This window comes from Mobula hypostoma, chromosome 20, assembly GCF_963921235.1.
Source record: "Mobula hypostoma chromosome 20, sMobHyp1.1, whole genome shotgun sequence".
In the NCBI taxonomy this organism is placed as follows: domain Eukaryota; kingdom Metazoa; phylum Chordata; class Chondrichthyes; order Myliobatiformes; family Myliobatidae; genus Mobula; species Mobula hypostoma.
In genome coordinates, this window is record NC_086116.1 from 57280227 (window position 1) to 57304800 (window position 24574).

General features: G+C 42.1%; 3 protein-coding genes across 9 annotated transcripts in view; 2 read left to right on the forward strand and 1 right to left on the reverse strand.

Moving 5' to 3' along the window:
- LOC134359554 (immunoglobulin kappa light chain-like) overlaps nt 1–6322 on the forward strand; it is a 41916-nt gene extending 35594 nt beyond the window's left edge. The window contains exons 4-6 of one of the 2 annotated variants that reach the window (XR_010021141.1): nt 2572–2661; nt 4476–4903; nt 5654–6322. Coding sequence is in view for 1 of the 2 variants with exons in the window: in XM_063072990.1 (XP_062929060.1) it covers nt 2572–2661; nt 4476–4549; nt 5654–5758 (269 nt within the window). In the remaining variant the exon portion in view is untranslated. The remainder of the gene's footprint in view (nt 1–2571; nt 2662–4475; nt 4904–5653) is intronic. The other variant, XM_063072990.1, reaches the window with a different exon arrangement.
- The window catches only part of LOC134359551 (acyl-coenzyme A thioesterase 3-like), a 106457-nt gene extending 91327 nt beyond the window's left edge, over nt 1–15130 (reverse strand). Inside the window, exons 1-2 of one of the 4 annotated variants that reach the window (XM_063072976.1) lie at nt 14990–15130; nt 6400–6553 (exon numbers count right to left, since the gene is read on the reverse strand). The gene's annotated coding sequence lies outside the window, so the exon portion shown is untranslated. Of the gene's footprint in view, nt 1–6399; nt 6554–7625; nt 7744–12515; nt 12970–14989 lie in introns of those variants that run through there. The other 3 variants (XM_063072984.1, XM_063072982.1, XM_063072983.1) reach the window with 3 other exon arrangements.
- Nucleotides 15131–15151: 21 nt separating this feature from the next.
- LOC134359555 (NACHT, LRR and PYD domains-containing protein 1 homolog) overlaps nt 15152–24574 on the forward strand; it is a 37219-nt gene continuing 27796 nt past the window's right edge. For 2 of the 3 annotated variants that reach the window (XM_063072991.1, XM_063072992.1), the window contains exon 1: nt 15152–15344. In XM_063072991.1, coding sequence (XP_062929061.1) covers nt 15307–15344 — 38 coding nt within the window. In that variant the 5' untranslated portion in view covers nt 15152–15306. Of the gene's footprint in view, nt 15349–24574 lie in introns of all 3 variants that reach the window. The other variant, XM_063072993.1, reaches the window with a different exon arrangement.

Consider the following 24574-nt stretch of genomic DNA (forward strand, 5'->3'; position numbering starts at 1 on the left):
TTCAAGCACTTTGTCACAAGAATGCTAGCGATAAAATTTCAAGATGAACAGTGCAGGTTAGATTTTGTAGTAAGAGAAAGTAGGCAATGAAGTTTGAGTGCTGACAAGTAGATTGCAAAATGGAACCAATAATTTAATGTCAAAGAATATTTCTTGTCCTTTCAATAGATCAAAGGATGGTGCTACCTCAGTACATCAAATAATGTGACCAGACATAAGTATAAAAACAAGGTAATGCAAAGCTCTGAAGGAAGCCTGCAAATATCCCCTTATCCTTAAGTTTGATTCACTTGGCAACATCTAAACTGAGTTTGATGATTGAGTTCAGGCCCCCTTAATGATATATAAACAGAATCTAGGCAAACACTCCAATACAAAACTGAGAGCGTACACTAACCCAAAACCTTATTTGCCTGTTAAAATGAAAGTGAAAGATCTTGTGCAACTAATTGTGAAGGAGAATAGGTTTCTCAGCAACAAGTTCAAGATCAACCAGAAATCAATTATGTTGTCAGACAACTTGCTGCTATTTTCTAAATATTGTTATACTTGAATTAGTCACCATATTTGCTTATATAACACCTCTAAGTTTCCAAGTAGAAAATGGCAGTTGTCCCATTGCTTTCATTCAGTTGTTAAAAGTCACACCTCTTACACAATTTCAACTTTTAATTAATTTTAAAGTAACTGGCACACGCTGAGGAAATTAAAGAAACTCTATACATATAAAACTGCAATTCTCATTACTGCATCACAGGAAGATTGAAAAAACAGTTAAATGGAGCTAATTTTCCACACAAACATATGTCCATTTCCGTTTCTTAATGATAAACAAGTTTTGTGGTTTTGGGTGCTGTGCTACATCAAAATGTCAGCAAATTGAAATTCAGTTGATATAGGACCAGATCTAATCCAGTCAAATAACTTCATACATTTGAGTTTTTAAAGAAAGATGAAACTATGTGGAAGGTGGATTTTCAGATTAAACTATTCAAGTATGTTGATAGAATCAAAAATAATTTTAAAATTTATGAATTTATGGAAACAAATAATTCACATATTGAAATTAAAGATAGGAAGTCTCACTGTCAAATCACTTCAAAAAGTAACAACTAGTAAGAAAGGAAATTAAATTAAAAACAGCAAATGAAAAAGGGTTATAAAAATGGAAAGCATAAAAACTACATATAACGTGTCCAGGAGGGGACAGAAGGATTTGATTTTTAAGTGTAATGTGTGGTATAAACAAAAAGCCTTAACAAATAGGGAGTCTATTCCCAAATGTTGGCGACCTTCCAGTGGATGATGACAAATTTTGATTGTACTCTGAACAGACAGCCTGACATTTCACTTATCTTGTGCATTTTATTGTTCCATTTTGCTGTGATTATAATAAGCAAAATATCGTGTAACTACATTGAAGGCATAATATATAAAATATCCTAGTTCAGTTTGACCACAAAGTCAGACAGACAGCATGTTCATGAGGTGATTTTTTTTTTGCCACAGTGAAGTCTTCAATATGAAGAGAAATAGTGGGTTTGTGGTTGACCTAATTTAGCAAAGTACTGTATAGGTGTACAGGACATTTCTTTTAGCAAAGTCCACCTGACAAAATGGGCAGATTTGGAGCTCAACAGCTCTTCTAAAGAGAAGTATGATGATCTTTCTGAAACCGGCTTTCTTGCCCTCCATCACCTAACTCCTGCGTGTACTTTCACCACGTTCAGCCAGGGAACTGCCCACTTACTCCCGGAGGCCTTTTCCCCAAACCTCCATCAGTTTTTCAGGTCCAGTGGTTCTTCACTATTTGAAGTCAAAATGCTGCTTGTATCCAGTTCAAACAATTGAAAGTAGCATCCATAACATGAGTAAAGTCAAAATATTCAGACATTTTGTAGAGACACGCTGAATGTTTTAGGAACAGCTTCGACTCCTTCTCCATCAGATTTCTGAGCAGACAATGAACACTACCTCACTATTTTTGCTCCTTTTTTGCACTACTCATTCAGTTTAATATATGCAGTATAATTATTATTGTAATTTATAGTATTTTTGTGTATTGCAACAAATGTAATGACTTGTGTCAGTGATTTGATGTTGTGGTGTTCACTGAGCTTGGCAGTTAGCTTGCACAGACATTTCATCACCAATCAAAGTGACATCCTCAGTGTGCAGTTGTTAGTTTCAGTGTTGCTTGCCTGAAGTTATTTAGGATAGTGGTGAGTTTTGGAAATCCTGAACCTGAGCTACCAATATTCACCCCCAACTTAAATATGTCAGTGATATTAAACCTGATTCTGATTCTAACTGGGATCTTAAATAATAGTTGTATAGAAATTCATATATTTGTTCCATATGAAAACTGTTTCCAGAAAATGCACAACTATAAATGATATTTAATTTTGCAATGATAGATTGATAGGATTAATTGGAAAAAGAATGGTACGGGGTAATGAGTCACTGCAAAAAGTTGCTTTGGATAAGAAGATTGAATGTATTGAAATTGATTTGAAGTGTTGTCTAAATGATCGAAGCAATGAGTGTTTTAATAATTCCAGTTTTCCATAGGTTATAAGTGGATTTCCATTTTACTTTCCATAAGTGGAGGAACAGCTTGTGTTATCCTTCTTCTGCTCTTCCTTAGAAAATATGCATGCGGTATGTTATTTCATAGGCAATTTAATATATCTCTCCCTCAGGAAAATTATCCGTTTTCAGTTTTTATCCTAACTCTGCCCCATAATCCTCAATCCACTTGTATTTGCATCCAATGTCTTATTTCATAATCAACATTATAATATTAAGCAAACTAGGAAGTATAGACCAGTGATTCTTACATCAGTACTCGGCAAACCATTGGAGAAGATTCTTGGAGATGGGATTTACCAGCATTTGGAGAAGCATAGTGTGATTAGTGATCGTCAGCATGGCATTGTGAGGTGCAGATTGTGCCTCGAGTCTAATTGAATTTTTCCAAAGATGTGGCAAAACAAACTGAAGAAGGCAGAGCGGTGGATATGGTGTGCATTGATTTTAGTAAGGCACTCAACAAAGTTCCCCATAGTAGGCTCAATCAGAAATTCAGGTGATATAGGATGCAGGGAAATTTAGCAGCAAGAATTTAGAAGTGCCTTGCCTACAGAAGGCAGAGAGCAGTAGTAGATGGAGAGTATTCTACCTGGAGGTCTGTGACCAGAGGTGTTCTGCAGCGATCCGATCTGGGACCCAAGCTCTTTGTGATTTTTACAAATAATCTACATGAAGAAGTGGAATGGTGGGTTAGTGAGTTTGCAGATGACACAAAGAATGGTGGATAGTGCATAAGGTTATCGTAGGTTACAACAGGAAACTAACATGATGCAGAGTTAGACTGAGAAGTGACAGGTAGAATTCTAACTTGAAGAGTGTGAAGTGATACACTTTGGAAGGTTGAGCCTGATGTTAATGGCAGGATTCTTACCGGTATGGAGGGACAGAGGCTTCTTAAGGTCCAAATTCATAGATCCCTCCAAGTTGCCACGGAAGTTGAAAAGGTGGTTAAGATGTCATATGGAGTATTGGCCTTTGCTAGTTGGGGGATTAAGTTCAAAATCCATAAGTAATCTTCTCCTTCTTCTTAAGCCCATTACTCCTATTTGGGGATACAGGCTGCCAACAGCAGCTCACCAGAGTCCTCTGTCCTGGGCCAGTCTTTCAAGTTGTCCCCAGGTGTAATCCATCTTCAAAAATCCTTCCTCTCCTAGGAATGAGGTCTCTGTTGGTGTTTCTTTAGTTCCAACTTTTCACGGGATGGGGTTGACAGCCCCAAGCCTGACTCCCAACCCCCCTCCTTTCACAGCCTGGACTTGGTGGTGTTATAAGGTAAAGTTACAACTGTATAAACCTTGGATGCACAAGCTTTAGCGAAGGTGCAGGGGAGATTTACCAGGATGTTGCTCGATTAAAGAACAAATCTTAAGTTGGAAAGTTGAGCGAGCTCGGGCTTTTCTCTTTGGAGCAAAGGAGGATGAGAGGAAACTTGATAGAAGTGTTTAAGATGATAAGAGGCAAAGAGAGAGTGGACAGTCAACACCTATTTCCCAGAGTGGCAATCCCTAATATGAGAGGATGTACTTTTAAGGTGATTGGAGGAAAATACAGGGGGTTGTCAGAGGCAGAACGCACTGTGGGAATGATGGTAGAGGCAGATACATTATGATTAGGAGACTCTTAAATAGGCACAAGGATGATAGAAAATGGAGAGCTCTGTGGGAGAAGTGTTAGAATAATCTTGGAGTAGATCAAAAGGTCAGTGCAACGCGATGGGCTGAAGAGCCTGCACTGTGCTGTACTGTTCTATGTTCTTTGATATCAATGTAACTACCTTGAAATCATAAATATATATTTCAGTTTAGTCTATACCTCAACACAGCTACAGTTTCAAAGGCTATTCTTTAAACCTAATCATTAACTCTCATTATCATCTTATGTAGAAAGAAAGAAAATTCAAGAGCAAAAGAGAATTCAAACCAGTAATCGAACATTGAACCTTGGACAGAATGACATGGTAAGTGTAAAATTACTTTTTAATAAGATTAAGCCTCTGTAGTTAGTAATCCAAGGCCAATGTTCATCTGCCTGTCAAAATTCTGTAGTGTTCGCACACAGTCAGATCAGGAGAAGCAGGCTCAAATGAGTTTAAATTTGGATATCGGCAATGAATGTGGGTGGATCTTCAGGATTCCTGGCGTACTGCTAAGTTTTACCTCCAATTACACAGAAACTCAGCTACCAAACAAACACAGCATACAGCTCATTAGAAATGGTGATGTTACCTTGTATGACATAGTGAGCCCACAGATTTATGTGTTTGGACAGCTGGATTTTTGGTCAATAGAAATCTGCAGGAGTCTCATCAATGGTAATGCCAGGGTGGGCGGTTACATACTGGGGACAGACTAGCTGGGCCTAAAGGCCTGTTTCCGTGTTTTATGACTCTATGACCTTCAGAGAATGCCAACAAATCACAACTTCTCTTTCACAGACATGTTGACAATGCCTGATTACTTTGAATTTTTCTTGGTCCCCTGCTATAATGACTTAAGTAACATTTTCCCTATAACAGACATTAAGCTAAGTAGCCTGTAATTTCATGCCTTTTGTCTTCCTCCTTCATCTACAATTCTTATCTTTTGAACACTCAGTATAACTATGTGATACCATTTTAAACATCCTTGGTTAGCTGATAAATCAAACTTGAGATTATGCAATAGCTGTGAAGCTTCATTTCGACACATCCAAACAAATCTATCCCCTCAAAGTCTATCTTTAGGTCCACTGAGGTACTTGAACAATCTCATTGGCTTTTATCAGAAAATCTTCATCTACAAATTGCTTCTTATACTTAACCTGCCTCCGAATAGAACCATCTTTATACTTTACTTTATATCTTGATCTGTATCTACATTGGCTTTACGTCAATTACGACTATACGCTTATATTGTTGCCTGTAGTGTATTTTCTGTATGAAGTAAATTCTTTATCCTCTGTGAAATTAGACAATATTAAGCTTTGACTTTGAATTGCAGTTCATTGGTAGTTAGCAGGCCTGAGATGGTGAAATGAAAAGACAGAAGTAAAAGAATGCACATGCTTTTCCTATTTTTTTTAGAATGAGAGCTGTAAGGAAGAAGTCTGCTATGCTAAACTACAATGGGGAACCATGCAGAGAGCAAGGATGGAGGAGGAGGTTGTCTACAGCCCAGTTCTTCACTGAAAGACTAACGGAGAAGGCACCTGTAAATAATGAAGCAGGTTATTAAAAATAAATTGGAACATTCTTCAATAAACCCTGGATCAAACTTGTGCATCCAAATCCTTTAATGATATCATTTACAATTTGTTTATGATTTTTTTCATCTTCTGAGAGTTAGTTAAATCATGTCAGTATATTGTTCCATCTTTATGTTGTGTTTGGGTGAAAACGTTCTGTACATGCTGCCTTAGTGGATTAGTCGTGTGCTAAAAGCTACTGTTCTGTCTGGCTGTCTCAGTACGGGGGAACAAGAGATGGCAGATGCTGAAATTTTCAGCAACAAACGATCTGCTGGAGGAACCAAATGGGGTGAGCAGCATCTGGATGAGGGGGAGGGAAGAAATTATTGATGTTTTGGGTCAAAATTGCGGTGGTACCATTAGTTTCTGTATTATGCTTCTTTATTCTGTGCAAGCATACAATCAGATGAGGTAAAATAAAAACTTTGGATATATTTTAGCCATTGTTTCAAACTATTTATTTCAAAAATATTTAAAAGTGTCTAAATTCTACAGCTAGAATTTAATGTAAACTACTGTCCCTATTCTATCAAGTGCCAACTTGTTGCCAGTACTTGCCTGCTCAGTACAGCACATTCTTACCTGAAGCATTCCCCAGATACGAACCCTCTCAGGTCAGCTGGCTCCTGCTGAACAACAAAGTACCGGGAACTTTCTACTGACAAACGGCAACTTCACCACAAAATCACTTTGATGGCCAATTGAGCCATGTTCCCAGGTTTACCAGCTGTCAAACCTGTGAAAACAATCAAATATATTCAACTTTCACAATCACTCAAAAACTATAAAAAATTGCTAAAATTCTCATAATATTTTAATCTTATCTATGATTGAAGTATTTTCTTTCATTCCAAAATGTCAAACAGACCATTGCAAATGGACCTCAGTGTGCGTCATGGTAGACAAAAACACACAAGGTGGAATGTAAGTCAACAGGAACCCAAGAGTGTTGTACACCATGACAGGAGGGAGGAATAGGTGAAAAGGAATTGAATTCACTGACGAGAGTGGTATGCTGTTGAGAGGCCAACCAGGCGGACATGGCTTCAGGAATGAAATCACCTGGCATTCGGAACAGCTGCCTGTGTTCCAGCTCAGCTGCAGATGACTGCAGGTCCTCCTTTGGAGTAGTTCTCAGCCCCGGCAGGACCCATGTGAGCCGATCATGCCAACACTCATCGCTCAGGGAATCCCTCAGAGCAGTCTTTAAGGACCGGCAAAATCGCTCGCATTGGCCATTGGACTGTGAGTGATAGGCATGGTGTGAAGTCTCCTAAGGTTCTGAGCCATCACAGACCAGAAGTCTGAAATGAATTGAGGACCATGGTCAGAGAAAATATCAGATGGGGTGCCAAATCGAGCAACCCAGGTGCCTGAGCTAAATCTGTGGCCATGGTCAATGTTAGAGGAACGACCTCCGGCCACTTGGTGGTACAGTCCACCACGGTCAGAAAGTGCGTGAATCCGTGTGGGGGGAGGAAGAGGAGCAGCAAGCTCGGTCAATCCGACACTCAATGGCACATGAACATGATGGTTAACTTTTGCCCACTGGTATTCCACCCAATCTGCAGTCCAATCACGCCAGTCCTTACTGAGGCCATGCCAAACAAACTTTAGTGCAACCAATTTCTCTAAGGTCTTCCAGCCCGGATGCAAGAGGCCATGAATGGAGTCGAAAACAGTTCGTCTCCAGTTTGCGGGAGCAATGGTGCGAGGACGAGTGACAGCCCCCTTCACGTCACATATTCTCAGTATTCTAACACGCACGGGTCAGTGGAAGAGAAACCAGCCTGTTGTTGCAGACTCACTGATAAGCCTTACTGCAGATGTGGAGCGCCTTCTGGGATGTGAACGGAGACTTGTGCAAGATCAAGCAGCAGCAGAAATAACGACTGACGTGCCACCACCGCCCCCCCGCACGCACGCGCACACGCACGCACGCACACGCACACGCGCACACACACACAGAGACTAAACTGTTTTGCTGCCACATTTGATATTTTTCCCATTCACTTCATTCAGGGCTCCAATTAAATTATATGTATTCATTTTTTAAATCTATATATACTTAATGATATTTCACTAAAAGAGTAAACTTATCATGACCCATTCAGAAACTCCGATGGCCCCCAGTTTGTTTCTAACTTATGGCCTCTACATCTGTCATGGCCCACATTCAGAGCCACTGCTCTAGAGGTCTATCTGAGCCAAATGGAGGCAGAATAGCGTAAGGTTGTGGTGCCATTTATTGAGGAACCTGGAACATAGTAGGAGACCAAAAAAGGCCCTCTTTATTCCCACTCTTTTCCTCCTGCCAGTCAGCCAATCTGTTGTCTATGCTATTATCTCTCCTGTAATACCATGGGCTCTGATCTTATTGCACTGCCTCATGCGTGGCACCTTGTCAGAAGGTCTTCTGAAAATCCAAGTACGTCCCCCCATCAATTCTCCTTTGTCTATCCTGCTTGTTATTTCCTCACAGAGGCAAGGAAGGCATTTGGCATGCTGGCCTTTGGCTGTCGGGCATTGAATGCAAGTCATATTGCAGTTAGTGCTGAAAAGAATTACCTTGATGTTGTCCGGATTCGGGGGTCTCAGTTACAGGATAGGTCATAGAGACTAAGACTTCATTCACTGGACCATAGAAGAATGGTGAATGGTGTACAGGGCTGAATGCTCTCCATGGTATATTTGTAGAAATTTGGTAGTCTTCAGCGACGTACAAAATCTCCTCAAACTCCTTTTCAAGTATAGCCACTAGTGTGCCTTATTTGTGATTGCATCAATATTTTGGACCCAGGAAATGTTCAGGACCTTGAAATGGCTCATCCTTTGTACTGCAAACCCCTCAATGAGAATGTGTGTGTTCTCCCAATCTCCCTTTCCTGAAATCCACAATTAATTCCTTGGTGTTGATGACGTTAAGTGTGAGGTTATTATTGTGACCCCACTCAATTAGCTGAACTATCTCACAAATGTATGTCTCCTCATTGACGTCTGAGATACTGCCAACAACAGTGGTGTCATTAGCGAATTTATAGATGGTGCTTGAGCTGTGCTTAGCCACACAGTCACGAATGTAGAGAGGGTAGAGCCGTGGGCTATGCATGCATCCTTGAGGTGTGCCTATGTTGATTGTCAGCAAGAAGAAGATGTTATCTCCAATCAACACAGACTGTGGCCTCCTGGCAAGGAAGTCAAGGATCCATTTGCAGTGGAGGTACAGAGGTCCAGGTTTTGAAGCTTGTTGATTAGTACTAACCATAAGATCATAAGACATAAGAGCAGAATTAGGCCATTCAGCCCATCGTCTGCTCTACCATTCCATCATGGCTGATTCAGGATCCCACTCAACCCCATACACCTGCCTTCTCGCCATATCCTTTGATGCCCTGACTGATCAGGAAACTATCAACTTCTTCCTTAAATACATGCACAGACTTGCCTCCACTGCAGTCTGTGGCAGGGCATTCCACAGATTTACTATTCTCTGGCTAAAAAAAAATCCTCCTTACCTCTGCCCAAAAGGATTGCCCCTCAGTTTTGAGGCAGTGCCCTCTAGTTCTGGATACCCCCACCATAGAAAGCACTGTTACATACCCTGTAACTGGGTTGCCAAACCAGCAGAAATGGATCACTCAGTTGGAGTCTGGATTACTAGAACTAAGAAAGTTTTATTAAAGAAACAAGCAACACAGTAATCGAAAGGATAATAAATGCAACAGTTCAGCAATGATAAACACACATATGCACAGAATTAAGATAACAGGATCAATCAAGCTCTATCGTTGTCTAGGGGTAAATGACCAATTTCAAAGTGACGCAAAGTTCAGTCCAATTTAGTTCAGTTCGCAGTAATCGTTGCCATGGCGATGGACAATGTGGGGGGAAGGAGAGAGAGAACAAGAACGAATGATCATTCAAAACGGCTTCCACTCACAGACCTGCGATATTGCTCACAAGCAGCTTTTGGGCAAGTCCTTTGTGATGTCACCTGAGGTCACCGACTGTGACCCCTCCTCCAGATGCGGTCGATCCTCTGCAGTGAACCCGGCACCCAAGCAAGGGCGGACACACACCGGGTTCCCGCTGATCGTACCTTTCCACCCTGTGCGTTTAAGGCTTGGTTCCGCCACCAGCCTTCCAAAACGACTCCCGCCGACTTGCGGGGGGGCACCGCTTCCAGGGTCTCGTTACCTTGTGGTGTCGTGTGTGTCTTGCCTTAGCGAACCTGTCCCTTTTTATCCCCCTGCTGGGGTATCGCCTGTCCGTTACTTCAGACAGTTCAGGGTTCAAAGGGGGAGCCGCTCTAGACAGCTCTCTCTCCCGTCCCTTCATTACACATCTCCAAATCGCCTGTCCATCACTTCAAACAGTTCAGGGTTCAAAGCAGGAGCCGATCTTGACAATACCCAGACTGATGGCTCCTTCATTAACATCTCCAAATGCTGCTTCATTGTGTTCCTTATCTCTCCCTCCCCTGAGGACAGGTGGCAGACCAACTGCTGATGCCACTGGTGCTATCCCAGGCCAGCAAACATCTTAATTTATGTGTATTCTCATCACAGTACCCTCTTCACATCCACCTTACCTAGTCCTTTCAACATTTGGTTGGTTTCAATTAGATACCCCACCCCCCGCACTCTTTAAATTCCAGTGCGTACAGGCCCAATTGGAGTGGCCAAATGCACCTCATATGTTAACCCCTTCATTCCCAGAATCATCCTTGTGAGCCTCCTCTGGACTCTCTCCAATGACAACACACCCTTTCTGAGATATGGGGCCCAAAACTGTTGACGATACTCCAAGTGTGGTCTGACTAGTGTTTTTATATTCTGTTCCCCTTGAAATAAATGCCTTCTTTACCACAGACTCAACCTGTAAATGAATCTTCTGGGAGTCTTGCACGAGTACTCCTAAGTCCCTCTGCATCTCTGATGTCTGAACCTTCTCCCCATTTAGATAACAGTTCGCACTGTTGTTCCTTTTACCAAAATGTATTATCATACATTTCCCAACTCTGTATTCCATCTACCACTTTTTTGCCCATTCTTCCAATTTCTCGCATTGTTTCCTACTCCTCCACCTATCTTTGTATCATTCGCAAACTTTAACACAAAGCCATCAATTCTACTATCTAAATCATTGACAAACCATGTGAAAAGCAGCAGTCCCAATACTGACCCCTGAGGAGCATCACCAGTCACTGATTACCAACCAGAAAAGGCCCCTTTTATTCCAACTCATTGCCTCCTGCCTGAGAGTTTGTCTTGTTAAGCAGCTTCATGTGTGGCAGCTTATCAAGGTATCAAGGGGATGATGGTGTTAATCACTGAGCTGTAATTAATAAACAGCAGCCTAACCTAGGTATTGCTGTTGTCCAGCTGGTCCAAAGGCCAAGTAAACAGCCAGAGAGAATCTATCTGCTACAGAGCTGTTATTGTGGTAGGCAAGTTGCAGCAGATCCAGGTCTTTGCTTTGACATAGTCATAGTCATACTTTATTGATCCCGAGGGAAATTGGTTTTCATTACAGTTGCACCAACCAAGATGGTTCTAGCCATGACTAAGCTCTCAAAGCACAGTGCTACCAGGCGATAGTTGTTGAGACCGCTCATCCTGTTCTTCTTACGCACCTGTATGATCGATTCCATTTTGAAGTAGGAGGCAACCACCATATCACGTAAACAATACATATAGCCTGTTAAATCTTAAATATTGACTGTATATTAGAATAATTAGTACAATTGGCCAAAAAAACTTTAGCAACTAAGGGACAGTTGCAAGAGGACATCGAGCAGAAAAGGATGAGATCTACTGCTCGAGAGCATACTGGCCACAGCGCACAGGGTTCATGGTTCACAGGTAAGCTTGATTTCAATCCCATGATACACTCGTACAGCTGGCAAACTCAGTTTCCAACATGAACAGTTAGCTTTAGAAGGAAATATTTATCAATATTTTGTGGATGGTAAATAACCTATCACTTGTAATAACATAGCATGGAACAGTCTGTATTCTTAGTCTAGTTGCTTTTCACAGATGCGCCATTTCCTTGTGCTTTTTTCTTCCATTTAACCAGTGGTTTGGAAGAATAATTTCATATCCTGTCTGGTGACCTTGGATTGTGTGGCCGGGTTCACCTGTTTGCAGATCGCCATGTTTACTGGTGTTGGAACAGTATGCAAATTGCAGCTAGGCAGCTGTTAAGGTAATGTGCAGGCGAGGATAATTTAAAGGTAGTGTCCAGTCAAGCCAGACAAAGGAGCTCTTTGAGACCATAGCTTCCTTTTGTCCTTAAGACCAAAAGACTATAAGACATAGGAGTGGAATTAGGCCATTTGGTCCATTGAATCGGCTCCATTATTACATATTGAAATCCCCCATGAGTATCAGGACATTGCCCTTTTTACATGCATTTGTCAAAATCTCCTATTGTAATTTGTAACCCATATCCTGGCCACTGTGATGAGGCTTTTACATAATTCCCATCAGGGTCTTTTTACTCTTGCTGTTTTTTAACTCTACCCACAAGGACTTTACATCTTCCACCACAGCCAAACAATCAAGTGCACGTGATGATTGAAGCCCGTTGAAAAGTCCTGAAAGGCCCTGAGCTCTTTTTAAACCCCACACCACAAAGCCAAACAACTTGGCATAGAAAGATAAGGGAGCAGAAGATCAGAAACAGAATCCTACCAAATAGTGAAGCAGCCAGTTAGAATGCTCTCCATGGTACATCTGTAAAAATTTGCAAGCGTCTTTGGTGACATACCAAATCCCTTCAAACTCTTAATGAAATACAGCTGCTGTCGTGCCTTCTTTGTAGTTGCATTGACATCGCATTGATGCTCAGAGATATTGACACCCAGGAACTGAAATTGCTCATTCTTTCCACTTCTGATCCACCTCAGTCAAACAATTTGGCATACAAAGATAAAGGTGCAAAAGAAGGATTCCTGGGTGACAGATACTAGTGGTCAATTATTAATTCTGAAGATTATTTGCCTTTATTGTGTAGATTCTATTGGCTATTAATGTCTGTATTACCATAGGGTGACTGGCGAGTGATAATGCAATTAAGGAATTTGAACATCCACAAGGTTACCAATTGGTCAATAGCTGTGGCCAACTAGCCAATTTCTGTATAAAAATAGCATTTTTTGTTCAGACTTTTGAACAGTTTTGTGACGGGCACAGGTAAATGAAGTACGTTTAAGGAAAGAATGCAAATTTTGTGAGTCCAGTTAATCAGTGGTGGCAGCTACAGGGAGTTCATTGCCAGTAAGTTGCTGAACACTGTCACATACAGGCTGATCCAAGCAATGACAATCATAAGTTATAGTTTGGAAAGAGCCTCTTAGCATTAGGGTAAAGATAATGCTATTTTCTTCTCCTTTGGACAAGAGTCAAGCTCCAAACCTGATGAGTTTGTGATAAAAGAGGAGATAAGTGGGAATTCTAATACATAAAAGACTTCATTAATCTTCAACAAAAGCAGCTTCCAGGAACATGAAGGAAGTGAAGGTCATCTCCAACATGCAGTGACTGATAGACCTTTGAGCCTGGTCCCTGACGCCAGGACTGGACTGCTTGTTAGGTTCTACGTACATTCTGTTGAAATCATCACATTGGAATATGCCAGTTCTTTAAGATCAGTCTAGTTGGATGGCTGCAAGTAGCAGCTGTGTAAAGACACTTGGCACAAGAGTGAAAAGGAGACTTGAGACCAGTGTCAATTCCATACTGGCCTTGGTGGCACATTACAGTGGTAACACCCTTCTGGAGTGGATAGTGGCCATGGACAGGAATTAAGGAGAGTCTTCCCAGGACTTGGCTTCAAGTCTGACTCAATGCCAAGGTCAGGCAGCAATATCTGTGTGGCCAGAAGAAGAAACAAGGCTTGGACATAATTGTCAATATGATTAACATTGTTACTGGTGCATTGAACTTACCTTCTCAGTTCTCCCAAAAGGGAATACACAGATTAAGTCCTCACCTACATTCTCTGGCTTCCTGTTTGGATCACTAATGTGCCTCCTCTTTCCCAAACCTCTTGTGAGGGGGACCTGCAAATCTCTAAATGGCCAAGTGAGCGAAAACGTCTGATGTCAAGGATCAGATCAACAGCAATATCACCGACTTAATCAGCGACCCACTTTAATGGGTGGGGCAGCATTTGATCCAAATACTCCTTGAAAGGTTCAGACAACTGTTTGTTTTGTAACTTCAAAACATCAAACTAATTCAAAGGAAGACATGGGAGTCCAGGAATGTGGGTTTAACTTTGCATTTACTTTAATCGAGTTGCAGCCATATCCTGTGGTTACAAGATAACATATGTAATTGACATAAGTGCTATTTCGAATAAGCACAGCAGCCTCTTTACTTCCTTAACAGCTTGCAGATATTCAGCATGACATCTAAAACTTTGGCAAACTATTACTGATGTGTAGTGGAGAGTACATTAACTAGCTGCATGACTGCCTGGTATGGGAACACCGAAGGCCTTGAACAGAAAATCCTACAAAAGGTAGTGGATTTGGTCCAGAACATCACGGATAAAGCCTTCCCAACCTTTGAGCACATCTACATGAAATGCTGTCGCAGGAAAACAGCGCCATCATCAGAGATCCCCACCACCCAGGCCACGCTCTCTGCTCACTGCTGCCATCAGGTAGAAGGTACAGGTGCCTCAGGACTTGCATCACTAAGTTCAAAAACAGTTACTATCCCTCAACCATTAGGCTTTTGAATAAAAGGGGACAACACACTCACTTGCCTCATCATTGAAATATTCCCACAACCAAGGATCTCACTTTAAGGACTCTTTATCTCATTACTTCATGTTCTCGCTATATATTTATATTTGCATTTGCACAGTTTGTTGTCTTCTGCACTCTTTTTGATTGTTCATTGATCCTGTGATAGTTACTATTCTATAGATTTACTGAGTATGCCCACAGGAAAATGAATCTCAGAGTCGTATATGGTGTACTTTGATATTGTATATGTATTTTGATAATAAGATTTACTTTGAACTTTATATTTATAACCACTAATGAATTATTTAAATGAATAAGAATGCTTGATCAAACAATATATTTACAAAATTACTCAAATATTACCGAAATATAAATACACACCACCACAGAAATTATCAGACAAAATACCTTATTAACACGCTCAAAATGCTGGAGGAACTCAGCAGTCTAGGCAGCATCTATGGAAAAGAGATTTCCAGTATCTGCAGATTTTCTCTTGTTTATGTTTGAAAATGCGTATGCTCACTTAGTTTCACTTTTGTCGTTGACATCGATTTCGAACTGTGTTTACTTCCTGTTAGCGCTGAAAGGAAGGACATGTTGAAGTCTGGCCCTTGGAACAAGAGGGATTCGAGGGTCGGAATAGCCGACGAGAGACGATACACGATGAATGGTGTGACTATGTTTAAACCGTCGTCAAGTAAACACAGCATTCGCCGTCTGAAATGAGTGATTCGTGTTCCAACGTAGGCGGAAGAAAGCTGTAGGTAATGGCGGGCAAAGCGGGGGAGGAGCGGCTGGAAATTCACTACGTAACTCTAAATTCAAAGCTTGGACTTTATCGTCTCTACACAAATATTAACGTAACTAATTCTTCTTCTGCTCACCTACCACCGCCTGAGCTTCCGCATCCAACTCACCATACTCCGCCATCTCCTACGGGCCCTTAGCACCAAACATATCTTTACCTTTGTCCCCAGCTCCCCGCTCCCCGCTTTCCACAGGGATCGCTCCTTCAACAAATTTCACTTCACAATTATGCCGTCGATAATAAACCTGATTCTGATAATGGGACTGTCACCTATCAGGAAGGTGTATTTCTGCCACCTACTGTAATGGAGCTTGACAGGGATCAGTTCCTGCTTCCCCAACCTGTTTTCGTTGAAAACCTGCACCTGCACAACTTTAACCGTTTGCCTCAGGTGCCAGAATATCCTGCAAACAAAGCGTCCCAGATCTACCTAATAATTGCCTAAACAGCTTTCTACCTTCTAACAAATATCTGTGACACACAGGGCCGCAGTGCTAATTTTTTAGGTACCGGAGCTGACAAAACGCTTGCCATTTCCGTCTGTCTGTCTGTATCTTGTTTTACGGCGGTTGGGCATCCAGCTTAATGGTGCATTACCGCCACCCTCTGCTCCAGAATGTGCACTAGACATACATTCTAAATCCCTTCAGCCAATCACTCACACACACACACACACACACACACACACACACACACACACTCACACTCACACTCACACTCACACTCACACTCTCTCTCACACTCTCTCTCTCTCTCTCTCTCTCTCTCTCACACTCACACTCACACTCACACTCACACTCACACTCACACTCACACACACACACCCCCCCCCCCGTCATGCTTGCCATTTCCTATATCCTCTCCATATATATGTCACACCCAATTTGTGTACTTGCTCATTTCGTGCACTGGGCAATTTCCTTGCCCCATTCATGTAACGAGCAGGTACACAAATTGGGTGTGATATATATATATATATATAAAAGGGCTTCTTATAATGTCAAGCATTAAACCAAGATGAAAGAAATATATGGATTCCAGAGCTCCTCAGAACTATAGTAATAGTTAAGACATTAACAAGATTATAGTCTATCACTACATTTCAGTGTATAACTGGTACAATAACACATATAATACTTAATGTAATAATATGACAAAGTATTGCCCGGTTGCACTCACTAATTATCATAAAATATAATTATCAAACAAGTAAAGAAAAAGATGGTAATCATGTACTTTACCAATTTAAAAGTAATTACCTACTTACCAAATGCCACCAATGAGAAGTTTCACGATAATTTCCACGAAGGGTCAGGGGTAATATGTGTTTGGAGGTCTGAAGCAACTCTTGTCCTGGTGTCATCTGCTGATCTGTGGTACCACAGCCATGATGTGACATATGGCTCAGGATTTCACTGAAATAGAGCAGGTTTGTGTAGGTTAACCAACATAAATGATGATATATGATTTTTGAGAATTCTTGAGCATGTTGTTGTTATTATCAAGTTCATGTGACTGAATCCTCTCTCACATTCAGCAGTACTAATAGGAATAACTTGTGAACAGCTCAGTAATGGGCGTAAATCTTGGGGGATGTGGCGTCCACGATCCTCCACATAATCTCTGAAGGCATTTATTACAGAGGAAGAACAAAGCTTAAACCTCTTACAGAGAGACGATATTGTAGCTTCTCCATAATTAGGCAGTATTTCAGCAGGCCAGATATCTTTATCAAAGACACACATTTCATTTAGCAGGGATTTATACATACTTTGAGGTTTAGAAGTTTGAGAACCTTTCAAGGATGTTGCCATGAACATACGGTGCTGCAAATTGTTTAAAAGACTGGTAAGAAACTGTAGATAATTAATGGAGACAATTTTGTTGTTGTTTGTTAAGGTAATTTCTCCAAATTTCCCCTTTTCAACTGCCTCTTGAGCTTCCAGAATTTTTGTACCAGATTGCTCTTTCAGTCCATGCAGTGATCAGTTTGCCTGCATAAACAATCGTAGTAGTGCATTTCTGTAAACACTTTGACAGTAAACCAAGTTCATGCAACATGTCATACCTTAGAGCTAAGACCAATAGAAACTGTTCTGAAGAGAGTCTTTTCAACAGACCTTCATAGGTTTTTCTGTCACTCCCAGATCTTGTTTCATCCTTCATTGCTTTTTCAAAATGAAAACACAGTGCTTCATAATTTTGCCACACTGCTGAAACTGTTCAAAATGAGCTAGCTACGCACCTGGTGCCCAGAACACGGCCTATTTTGCAAATTTGTTGTTCTAGTTGAGAGGCACATTCAGACAGTTTTTTTTTGATTTAGAGGTGATCTACTGTAAACAGAGTACAATTTGTCTGTAAATAATTGAAAATGATTTATTCCATGAACTTCTCTCACCGAATCACCTACTGCAAATTCTAATCTGTGATTAAGACAGTGCCAAATCATCACATCAGGGTAATATTCCTTGAGAATTGTAGCAACAGCAGATTTGACACCAAGCATTACACTCGCCCCATCACTAGCAAATGCTACAAGGTTCTGTTTCAAGTAAGAGTCATCAAACCCATGGTTATTGAAACAGTTCAATACATGCTTAGTAATAGTTACAGGCTTTCTGATCAGGCAGTTCAGTTAGATCTGAAAACATAAAATGGGGATCCCCTTCCTTATCACTTTCACATCTCAAATAAACTATTAGGGCGGTATTAATGCTCAGGCTTGTTGATTCATCAATGAGAACAGAAAATTTGCCATTTATCTGCTTGATATGCTGGCAAATTTTCTTTTTCATATTAATGGCTATGTGATTAATTATCTCCGTAGCACTAGTGCGGGAATCCAGTCCAATTCCAATGTCAATACCATTTTTTTTTGAAGTTCCAATAAGCCAAAGTGATCAGGGTATGGTCTGTCATTCTGAGCTAAATAATATGCAGAACGAAAAATTGAACAAGTTGCCTTTAGATGCGAAGCATTCATGGTGTCACATAATTTTCCAAGAGCATCTTCACTAGCTATATTTTCAAAACTTAGAGCAGCAGTGTGAGCTTTTGATAGTTTGTGATCAACAATCTTTTTTCTGAGAGACTTCATGCATGTGCTTTGATCGGCTCCATAATAGGATACTTAGTACATCCGCCATGTCGATTCTCCCGTGATCTTTAAGTTCTTGGGGCTGTAGCACTTTACATAGCTAGCTAGCCAGCCATCCCTTACTAGCCTTAAACTCCTTCCTCTCTCTCTCCCTCAACCCCCTCACAACAGTGCTCATAGAGGCTAAGTGCTTTTTCACGCATAATTTTGCCATCAACAGGGATATGCTTCTGTGACATGTCCTCTAGCCACACACTTAATGCTTTCTATATGGGGTGTCAGGGAGGGGTAGCACCTCTGGTGGGGGAACATGTCGCATCCTTTTCAGGGCGGTTAGTCCACCTTTGGTCCCCACCTGGCACTCAGCTCTCACCTGAGGCTCCCCATAGCTGTTTGCATGCGACAGTGGCCACACCCCGGGCAACGGCTTCGACAAGCCGGCTAAACCAGGTGAGGGTAGCCGACGGGTCTCAAACCCTCGGTGAGATAGGGAGTTGTCTGTCCCAGCATGTGAAGACAGACTCCGGCGGATTGAGCGGACGAGACCAGCGGAAGGTCCAACGGTCAAGAAGGCGGTCTCTGCAAGCGTCGTGGAACGTGTAGAGCAGGACAAGACACAGAAGACGTCCTGGCCATCCACTGCGCCTAGTCCCATCTCCAGCCGTCTAGACTCTGTCTTGCCACTGGATCCAGATGGGAATTGGGAAGAGAGAGTGAGGCTGACGCTGCGCAACTCTCCCTCACTTAAGTCCAAATCACGCGCTAGTCTCAACACCATCATGATGGTGTCGAGGTCCTCTTCGACGTCAACGATGGATGAACAACCAAATGCTTTCTCAGTCTTTGCAAGCACTTTATCACAAACCAGAGAGACCACTTTTGCCGTTGCAGGGGTGGCATTAACACTTCCACGAAGTTCAGCTTCTTTCTGCTTTATTGTGCGAACGCTCGATTCGTTCTTACCGACCTTACGGCCCACTTCGGCAAGCGACATGTCACTTTTTAAAAGATCTAAGATTTTTATTTCCTCGGCAAACAATGCTCAAACAATGAGTGCTGGAGAGAGACTGAGGATCTGTGAAATGGCGGGAGGCTACAGCAGGGTATGCTGGGACAATGGGTTGAGCGCGGAGGAATTTCACAAAACAGTCACAGCTCCAGGATTTCACCAAGAACGATCAAATATCCTAATGCTATTAGTGGTATTTTCCCCACCAGCCGCCACCCCCTCTCCCCAACCCCCACTTCTGTAAAATTCCCTCTATTTAATATGCAGCCGCTGTTAAATTCCCCCCTTGTTTATTTTGACTTTTTTTTACAGAGGGGCCGGAGTGGTGCTCTGGTGAGCTCCGGTAGCACTGCCCCCTGGAGACACACCATGATCACATGTTCCACTATCTCCTGGACTTTAACAAAAATCACACTACCCACACCCATTCTTACCCACAACTGCCCAAGTGGAGTGGAAATTGCATGTCCAAACCTCAGCCTCACCAACCACACATCCTCCCTCCTATTCCTTCCCAAAAGGCTCATCCCGTGAACTGTTGGAAACAAATTGTAATACTGCCTCTCGAGCCCACCCCTATCCCACAATTTCTGACATTTCCCAATCCCAACCAACCCTGCTTAAGGGTCTCGGCTTGAAACATCGACTCTTTTCTTCTCCATTGATGTTACCTGGCCTGCTGAGTTCCTCCAGCACTTTGTGTGTGTAACCTAATACAAGATTTGGTTTCATACCTTCCTATATTCACTATAATATCTGACTCTGTCTTAGTAAATGCCTGTTTTGCTGTGACATTTACCCTTTCATTACCCAATACACCCACCTGTGTAGGTATCCAACAAAACTGTACAGCTATTCCCACAATCTCCAGGACAAATAGATTGTAATACACTTCCATTAACAGATCAGGTCTCTTTGAACCCTTTGATTCTAAACTCTGCTGTACAGAGGCAGAATCTATTGTTAACTATTTGTTAACTATTAACGACTCTACTTGGCTTAACTTGTTCAACCCATTGCAGACTAATGATAATGATCATAAATTCTGCTGTGTAGACAGACAACCCATCTGTCAGCCTTTTCCACACCTCAACATTAATATTCCTGCGCTCACCTGATTGCTAACTGGGTCTTTAGAACCATCTGTAAAGATGGGCAAAAAGGAATAAATACTGTTTTCATAAATGACTACCCACTAGACCCTGTCTATCCCCAAGTAACTTCCACGATGGAACTCCTGGCCAGGCCACAGTTGGGCTAATCTGCAAACTGTCACACATATTCCTTAGTTATCTGCCCAAAACATTTACCAACTCTGCCAGTATATTCCCAACGATCCATTAAAACTGTATATGTCAAATGCAATGTCTCCCACCTTACCATGAAAGTCAGAATCAGGTTTAATATCCCCAGCATATGTCATGAAATTTGTTATGGGAGACCTTAATGATGGATGCCTCCTTTTTGAGGCACTGCTACTTGAAGATGTCCTGGATACTATGGAGACTAGTGCTCATGATAGAGCTGACTAAGTACACAACTCTCTGCAGCTTACTTTGATCCCGTATAGTCCATGCCAAATGGTAATGCAGTCAGTTAGAATGCTCTCCATGGTACATCTGTAGAAATTTGCGAGTGCTTATGGTAACATAGCAAATCTCTTCAAACTCCTAATGAAATATAGCCTCTGTCTTGCCTTCATTATAGCTGCATCAATATGTTGAGTCCAGTATGCAAGGCTCAATTTTTCCCTCAGCACGTCAAGAGGCATCTTGCCTAGCTCAACTCCCAATGCATCTTTGGTGTGGTCCGGATTCCTCCCCTACAGATTCCAAGTGTCTGGCCTGTAGGACACCGAACCTATATAAAACTGAACGAGCTGCCTCCCCATAAGTCATACAACCGTGGTCCAGACAAGTGCACATTAAAGCATGATATATTGTCAATAAAGCTCCACTGGAAGCGCCCAGTCATACGCAGCCACACAGCCCATAAAGTTAATGACCTGCTTACATTTATCCTCTTAAAAACTTTATGTGTGTTCTCCAAGTCCGTCTTGCATCCAGCCATAACCCCAAATATTTAAACACAGGAATTCTAGACACCAAATGTCCCTACAAATTAAGGTGAATATAATCCACCCTATGTTTCTAAGTAAAAGCCATGTATTTTGATAAAGAAACAGAAAATTTAAAACCCCAGTCCAAAGACCATTGTTCCATTACTGATGACACTGTTCGCACAGACCTTCCCACATCGGCAGTATTACGACCCCTTTCCACAGTGCCTCATCATCAGCATGTAAAGCCAAACCGAACCCAGGCCCAACACCATCAAAATTATCAGATTAAACAATATTGGACTAATAACACTATCTTGGGGAGTCCCATTATCCACTGAAAACTCTGATGACACTACTTCACCTACTCTCACTCTAAACGATGAGCCAAATAAAAAATCCAAAACCTAAAACCCAGTTGTAAAACCTGCCACCCATACTGATACAGATGAAAGGTCTCAGCCCAAAACATCAACTGTACTCTTTCCCATAGATGCTGCCTGGCCTGCTGAGTTCCTCTAGCATTTTGTGTGTGTTGCTTGGATTTCCAACATCTGCAGATTTCCAGGTTGAACAACAAGCAGCACCACAGCCCTTTTCAAGTTTCCCAGAGGCATTCCTTGCTTCCAGACCTTAGTATAAAACTCAAGTAAATTCCCTGGGGCTGCCTCAGGCAGATGCTGCAGCATATGATAGCTGACCGTATCCTGTCCTGGGGCTGTAGTACTTGCACTATTGACAGCAAATTTCAGTTCAGCCAACGTAAAGTCATCACGGCATTCTCAAAATCTCTTGTTTCTCACAAATTATCCCATCCTCCATCAAAATATGCTATTGTCTCTTAATATACTCATCCCCAAAATTGTCTTGTCCATGCATCTTTGCAAACATGTTTCATGGACATTTTGCCTTTTCTTTGTCTGGTGTAGCCAAATTTCCATTCTCCACTAACACCAGAATCTAGTTATAACCTCTGATACCTTTCACTTTCTTCAATATTTTCCACACCACCATCATGCCAGTTTCCCTCCCAACTGATGAGCAAAATCCAATGTAAGTCACCCTTTTAGCAACTCTCCTTGATATTGCTCTTCTGAAAATTCATCAAGGCTGATTCGCTTGTCCATTCATCCCTCCCCACTAATCTCCCTCACCTCCATTCAGGGCCCCAACCAGTCCTTCCAGGTGAGGCAGCATTTCATCTACGAATCTGCTGGGTTCGTCTGTTGTGTTTGGTGCTCTCAATGTAGCCTCCTCTATATTGGCGCGACCCGTCGTAAGCTGGGGGACTGCTTCGTTGAGCACCTCTGCCACAAGCGGGACTACCTGGTGGCCAAGTATTTTGATTCCGATTCCCATTTTGACGTGTGGGTCCATGGCCTCTTCTTGTGCCAAGAGAGGCCACCTTCAGGATGGAGAAGCAACATCTTATATGTCAGCAGAACAAGTGCAACACCTGCCCCTACACCTCCTCCCTCACTACCATTCAGGGCCCCAAACAGTCCTTCCAGGTGAGGCGACACTTCACCTGCGAGTCTTTTGGGGTCATCTACTGAATCCGGTGCTCCCAGTGTGGCTTCCTGTACATCGGTGAGACCTGACGTAGATTGGGAGACTGCTTCACTAAGCATCTATGCTCCATCCAGCAGAAAAAGCAGAATCTCCCAGTGGCCACCCATTTTAATTCCACTTCCCATTCCCATTCCAACATGTCAGTCCATGACGTTCTCTCCTGCCGCGATGAGGTGAGGCCACACACTGGTTGGAGGAGCAACACCTTATATTCCATCTGGGTAGCCTCCAGCCTGAAGGCATGTACATCAATTTCTCAAACTTCTGGTAATTGCCCCCCCCCCACTTCACCGTTCCCCATTTCCATTTTACTTTCTCACCTTAACTCCTTACCTGCCCATCACCTCCCTCTGGTGTTCCTCCCCCTTTCCTTTCTTACGTGGTCTTCTACCCTCTCCTATCAGATTCCCTCTTCTCTAGCCCTTTATCGCTCACACCAATCAACTTCCCACCTCCTTACTTCACCTCTTCCCTCCTCCCAGTTTCACCTACCACCAACCACTTTGTACTTCTTCCTCCCCTCCCCCACCTTCTTACTCAGACTTCTCATCTTTTTTTTCCAGTCCTAATGAAGGGTTTTGGCCCAAAACGTCGACTGTTTATTCATTTCCATAGACGTTGCCTGGCCCGCTGAGTTCCTCCAGTACTTTGTGTAGATTTACAGCACCTGCAGATTTTCCTCATATTCTGTCTGGGTAGCCTTCAACCTTTTGGCATGAATATCAATTTCTCTTTCCATTTAAAAAAAAAATTCCCTCGCACTCTCTCACCTCTCCCTAGTGCCCCTCCTCCTTCCCTTCCTCCTATGGTCCACTATCCTCTCCTACCAGATTCCTTCCTCTCCAGCCCTTTGTCTTCCCTTTCCACCTGGCTTCACCTATCACTTTCTCTATCCTTCTTCCTATTAACCTCCCATATTTTTATTCTGGTGTCTTTCCCCTTGCTTCCCAGTCCTGGGGAAGGGTCTCGGCCCAAAATGTCAACTCTTTATTTATTTCCATACGTGCTGCCTGACCTGCTAAGTTCCTCCAACGTTTTGTGCGTGTTGCTTTGGGTTTCCAGTATTTTCAGAATTTCTCATGTTCACCAATGTAACTATGTTGAACGCAGGCCAACAACATAAGTCACGAATTCAATTGTTCCCTTTGATTTCCCTGAAGCAGAGCAGTTCAGCCAGTTCAGTCAGTTGCTCGCCTCTAGTGACCCGCAGGTGACAGATACAGATCACCCTATTCTTAAACTTGCATGTTCTATCTTACCAAAGAACATCTCCCAAACAGCTTCTTACTTGGAAAAGATCTTTAGTTCATCATATTATCAATAGAGGCCTCATTTAATTTCTTTGATCCAGCTATTCCTGAATAAAACCAATTTGTAAAACAGTTCACAAAATGGAGATTGAAGAACAATTTCACAAATTGGCAACCTTTATTCCTTTAACC